Source organism: Tyto alba, unplaced genomic scaffold, assembly GCF_018691265.1.
Source record: "Tyto alba isolate M040663 unplaced genomic scaffold, T.alba_DEE_v4.0 Super-Scaffold_33, whole genome shotgun sequence".
NCBI classification, from domain to species: domain Eukaryota; kingdom Metazoa; phylum Chordata; class Aves; order Strigiformes; family Tytonidae; genus Tyto; species Tyto alba.
The window spans coordinates 6555826-6560803 of NW_024881308.1; the positions used below are offsets into that span (position 1 = coordinate 6555826).

Sequence of the window (4978 nt, forward strand, 5' to 3'; positions counted from 1 at the left end):
CTCCTTGCCATCTCCAGGAAATACAAACTGGAGAGCACTGGCCTGGCTGGGAAATTGCAGTGTCAGCTGGCAGCATCCTTGGCATCGCAGAGCTCAGGCCTTGCTGCCTCGGGATGAGGCTCACAAAGTGCTTTTCATGGAGGAGAGTTTGAGCAGTGTGGGATGGGGACGGTTGGTGCTGCGCATGTGGCAGAGCACAACACGAGGACGGCAGGCAGTCCTGTGCACAGAAATGCCGTGGTCTGGGTTATTCCATGGGAATTTGCAACAGAAGCAATGGATTTGCTATGGATAAAGCACTATCTAAAGTCCTCTAGATGTACTTCTTTCCCTCCAGCTTCCCTGCAGCTGAATCCAAGCCTTGCTCCTTGGTGTTTTCTCCTCTCTTGGAGGTGCAGCTCCAAGCACCACCTTGGCCAGATCTTGGCATCAGCTGGGAGCACAGCACTGTCCTCTCCAGCTCCAGCAGCAGCTGAACACCAAGGGATTGATTAAGAATTAATCCAATGCTTGTATTTCTCATTAAAAGTGCTAAATTGTTGGTGCACGGCCAAGAAAGTCTGTTTGAGTTGGCTAAATACTCTCCCAGCTATTTAATAAATGACTTTACAAAGAGATAAATGCAGCCACAGAACCATTAGGGAAACCGAACAGTAACTAACAGATATCCAGCAAGTTAAGGTCCAGTTAGTGTGGCACATCAAGACATGAGAAGGGAAATCTGAGCAGGAAAGGGCACAGTGAGATGCCCCCCATGCCCTGGATGGAAAGTGGGGGCTCCAGAGGCTGGGGCAGAGCAGTGTGGGGGGGGTTGGGGGCTGCGTGGAGCACACACTGGCATTGCCTGGGGGTTTGCTGCTCCTTGCCCCGGCCAGTTGCGAAATCAGGGGCTGTCCCCGCCTGCCTTTTGCAGAAGAACTGGGTGTTTTGCTATGGGGTGCTTTCCCTTCCTGGGGCATTCCCAGCGCCTGTTTCCAGCACAGCTTGGATTCCTGTCAGCCCCAGAAATCTCAAGAAAAGGCTCCAGGAACCTGTTACACAAGGTGAGGAGGACATTGACCCACTGGTGGGAAATGGAGCAATTTCCCATTGCCCAAGAGCACCTAAAGAAAACAGGTTTGCCCAGAGGCAGGGTATAATCTCCTTGTGAGGAAGAAGATGGAGGCCTGAAGGCTGGTGAGACCTTTGCCTTCTGAGCAAGGACTACAGCCCCTTAGCCCCACAGCCATCCAGAGTTAGAGCAGAGTTAGAGCTCAGTCACACCGGGGATGTTTGGCTGATGACAGGGCTGTATGGAGCTAATGATCGTACCCTGGTGAGGCCAGACACTTTCTTCCAGCACCAACCTGCTTCCTGTATGGCAGCAGCCACCCAGAGAAGATGCTGCGCTTCAGGTGACCCTCATGGAGCTTGGGAAAGACTCACCCTTGGCTAATCCAAAGGTGCTTTCCCCAAACTAGCTTATGCCACCAGTGGGACAGGAACCAGCAGGGTTTGGGGCTGGAGGAGGTTTCCTCTGGGAAAACCATGAAGGATCACCCCTGGGAAGCACAGGCAGCCCCACACTGATCTGGATCTTGCTGTAACGTTTGGTTTGCAGGTTGATGTGGAAGCAAGGTACAGAGGGGAACCCACATAATGGACCCCCAGAAGGAAACACAGCATGGTCACCATGATTGTTTCTCCTGAAGAAGCATACCTGCCCAGGAGATAGCAGCTCCACCACCTCCAGCCTGCTTGGGAATGATGCCTTGGACCATCTCCCTTTGGCTTGTTCCTCAGCCCCAGGTGTGGCTGCAGGGGACAGTTGAGCAATGAAATAACTGCTTTTTGAGCAACTGAACAATCTTGTTTGTATCTTGTGCAAAAGGCTTACAGAAAACACAACGCAATGACAGAGGAAAAAGGTGCAAACATCAGCCACGTGCCCAGCCCCGTTCCCCACCCCCATCCTCCCCAAGGGTTTAAATGTTGGTGTCCTCCAGCTCTCCACACTCCCATCTCTCAGGGACACGGCAGCATGAAGTCGGTGGCCGCCCTTCTCCTGGTGGGGATGCTCATCCTCTGGACAGAGCTGCCAACAGGTATGAGATGTCCTAGGACAAGGTACAGCGAGGAAAAGTACAGGGGCTGGGAAGGAGCCGTGTTTGCAGGGATCCTGGGGGATGGAAGGGGAGGGGAGAGGAGGGGGGTGCTTGCTGGGGAGCGTCTCCCCAGGACCCCTCAGCTGCCGGCAGCCTGGAGCAAACAACTCCCTCCTCTTGCAGGCAGCGCCTGGTCCTGCCCACCCGTCCGCTTCACCTGCGCGATGGCCAACCCACCGAACAGGTGCTCCAGCGACTGGCACTGTCCGCGGAACAAGAAGTGCTGTCAGACCTTCTGCGGGAGGAAATGCATCTCGCGCTTCCCTTCCCCTGCCATTTCATACGGTAGGGTCTCAGGAGACCCTCCCGCGCCCACCTCCCCAGGGAGCGGGGGGGGGACACAGCGACGGTGGCTCTGGGCAGGGAGCTGTGTCCAGCTGCCAGAGCCCTCTGCTGTCAGCTTGGTGGGGTGATTAATGACCAAACACGTGGGCTGGGGGTTACTTTGAGCACCAGACCCAACCTGTTGCTTTCTCTCCTTTTCTCCAGTGTGAGTTTCTGCTCCCAGGACAGACTGAGGGCCTTCTCAGCATCCCCATGCCACCCTGGCACCAGCCAGCTGCCCACGCCTCTGCTAAGGCTTGTCCTGCCCGGCACCAGCTCCTGGGAGGACAGCGACAGCCACCAGCCCACGCTCAGAGGCCACCTCAGCTCCAGGACCACCCCACTGACATGCTGCCTGCTCATCCTCTCCCTCCGCTTCCCTGCTGCTGTTTTAACAAATAAAAGATTTTGTCCCAGGGATGCTCCTGATGCGTGACTTCTTTCCCCACCGCTCTCCAGGCCCATCCTGGCACATGCTCCCACTGCTGCTTTCATCCCAGAATTTCTTCCTGGGAAGGAGGAAGAAAACAGTCCGGCTGCGCACCCGGAGTGTGGTTAGGGGCTGGCTTGGTGGAGCAAATCCATCCAGAGGCATACAGACCCAGGAGGAGAGGGCAGTGGGAAGGGGCTGGAGTGTATGCTTTAGGGGATTCTCCTGGCAGGCTGCAAGAGGCCCAGGAAAGCAGCACATCCCCCAGGCATGCCCCAAGCTGGATGGGGCTGTGGAAGGGGAATGACCCTGCCTGCCTGGGGGTGATGCAGGATGTAGAGCCTCCCTGTGGGTACCCCACTTGGGGCACATCTGGAGGGCAGAGAAGGGGGGTTACATAGACCCAAACCCCAAAAGGTGATGAGTCCCTCACTGAACCTGAGCTAGTGGGGAAAATTCAGATGAAGAAAATTGCCTGGGAAAGCTTCAAGACAGGGCAAAAAAACCCCACAGCTCTAAGGTGTCCTTGTAACTTTTGTACAGCAGAGTGCCAGGGCCAATTCTGCTGAGAAACTTCAGCAGAAGAGAGCGTGTGCAGCCTGAGGGACCTGCCCGGTGCAACCGCAGAGCCGGGCGCTGCCGCCGTGTGCTGCAGGGGCAGAGCATCGCCCAGCCCGCACCGATGCCCACCAAACAGGGCCTGCCAGCCCCTGCCCGGCCCCACCGCTGACACCAGGCTTGCACGTGCCATTATCATACTCTGAACGAGCGGACCCAGCCCAGACTGAGAGAGGAGCCTTGTCTGTCTGCGTACACTAGAGAGAACAGAGAGAAAAGTGTGTGGGTGCTGGACAACTGGGGGAAAAGAGCATTTGGGTGGCTGGCTGGGGAGGCACTTTGCTTCCATCTCCTTTGACCTGCAGGCATTGCCTGAAAGGTGCCTGGGGTGGGAGCTGGTGCTGCGCGAGGGCTGAGCTACTGATCCCTGCTGCCAGGCACGAGCAAGTCAATCTGGAGAGCAGCAGGAACTGGCCAGATATTTAAGCCACCCACAAATACAGCAGGCTGAAACCCCTGGCTGTGGGATCAATATCTGGCCCAAGCTCCCTGGCCAAGGTTTGGGAGAGAATCTGATGGAGCGAGTCCACCCATGGTCACCCCCATGGAGGAACTGGAGGGAGGGAGGCAAAGACGCCGAAATTACTCAGTGACTGAGAAAGAAAAAGTCCTATAGTGAAAGACAACCTTTCTGCTTTGCTCAGCTGAGGGAAGGCAGAGATAACTGGAGAGCTCATGCAGTGCCAAGGGAGGGCTGGGAGCTTGTCAGCCAAATTCAGTGTAAAATCAGACATTGCTTCTGACTAGTGCAGTGTCCAGCCTGGAGAAAAAAAATAATTTCTGCCACCCTTACACCAACCCATCCCTCTGAGCAAGAAGCACCATGCCACATTAGCTGTGGGGTGGCAGGGACAGAGCCCCAGCACTCCCCCAGACATCCCCTTACCCAGGCAGCCGGGGCTGGCACAGCGACCGAGGGCAGAGAAGCCTGATTACACCTCCCGCCGGTCATTAGTCACAGATCACAGCCCTCTCTCCTCCATCAGGACCAGCTATTATCAGCTATTAAGCAGGCATTTCCATACAGCTGGCTAATTTGATAATGCTGCAATTATCTTGGTTTGTTAACAAGATTAAATTGCTAATTGGTTTGACTAAACACAGAGCTCCAGGCATGGAGTGCCTCTCGGCTGGCAGCGCTCATGGCCCCGCACAGCCCGACTGCTGCCATGCCCAGCACAGCAGCCCTTCTGCAGAGACAGGGGCAAGGCAGCAGCCCAGGAGGGCTTCATCCTCCCCAAAACTGCTGCCTGGGGCCTCCAGCTCTCCATGTGATGTCCCTCCTTCTACCCTGAATCAGAGCCACCGTTGCCCGTGTCACCACTGTCACCAAGCTGCTGGCCCAGGCAGGCAGGAGGAGGTGGCTTTGGGGCCAGGGGATGCTATGGGGGACATTTGGTCTGCCTTGGTCCTGCTGCTTTCTGTCTGGGGACACTGCAAAGTAAAAACCCCTGAGGCAATG

At 56.0% G+C, this 4978-nt stretch overlaps 1 protein-coding gene across 1 annotated transcript; it reads left to right on the top strand.

The window, feature by feature from the left end:
• Positions 1-1983: 1983 nt before the first annotated feature.
• Positions 1984-2886, top strand: LOC104363432 (caltrin-like protein 2). Its single transcript, XM_009969876.3, has 3 exons — positions 1984-2084; positions 2268-2429; positions 2634-2886. The coding sequence occupies exons 1-3, from the start codon at positions 2021-2023 to the stop codon at positions 2636-2638; spliced, it is 231 nt and encodes a 76-aa protein (XP_009968178.2). The 5' UTR covers positions 1984-2020; the 3' UTR covers positions 2639-2886.
• Positions 2887-4978: the final 2092 nt, after the last annotated feature.

What these genes read in the sequence shown, in the direction of transcription:
- LOC104363432 (XM_009969876.3), top strand. Translation starts at nt 2,021, where the DNA reads ATGAAGTCGGTGGCCGCCCTTCTCCTGGTGGGGATGCTCATCCTCTGG. An exon ending in CTGGACAGAGCTGCCAACAG is followed by an intron (nt 2,085 to 2,267) that starts GTATGAGATGTC and finishes CTCCTCTTGCAG; the next exon opens with GCAGCGCCTGGTCCTGCCCA.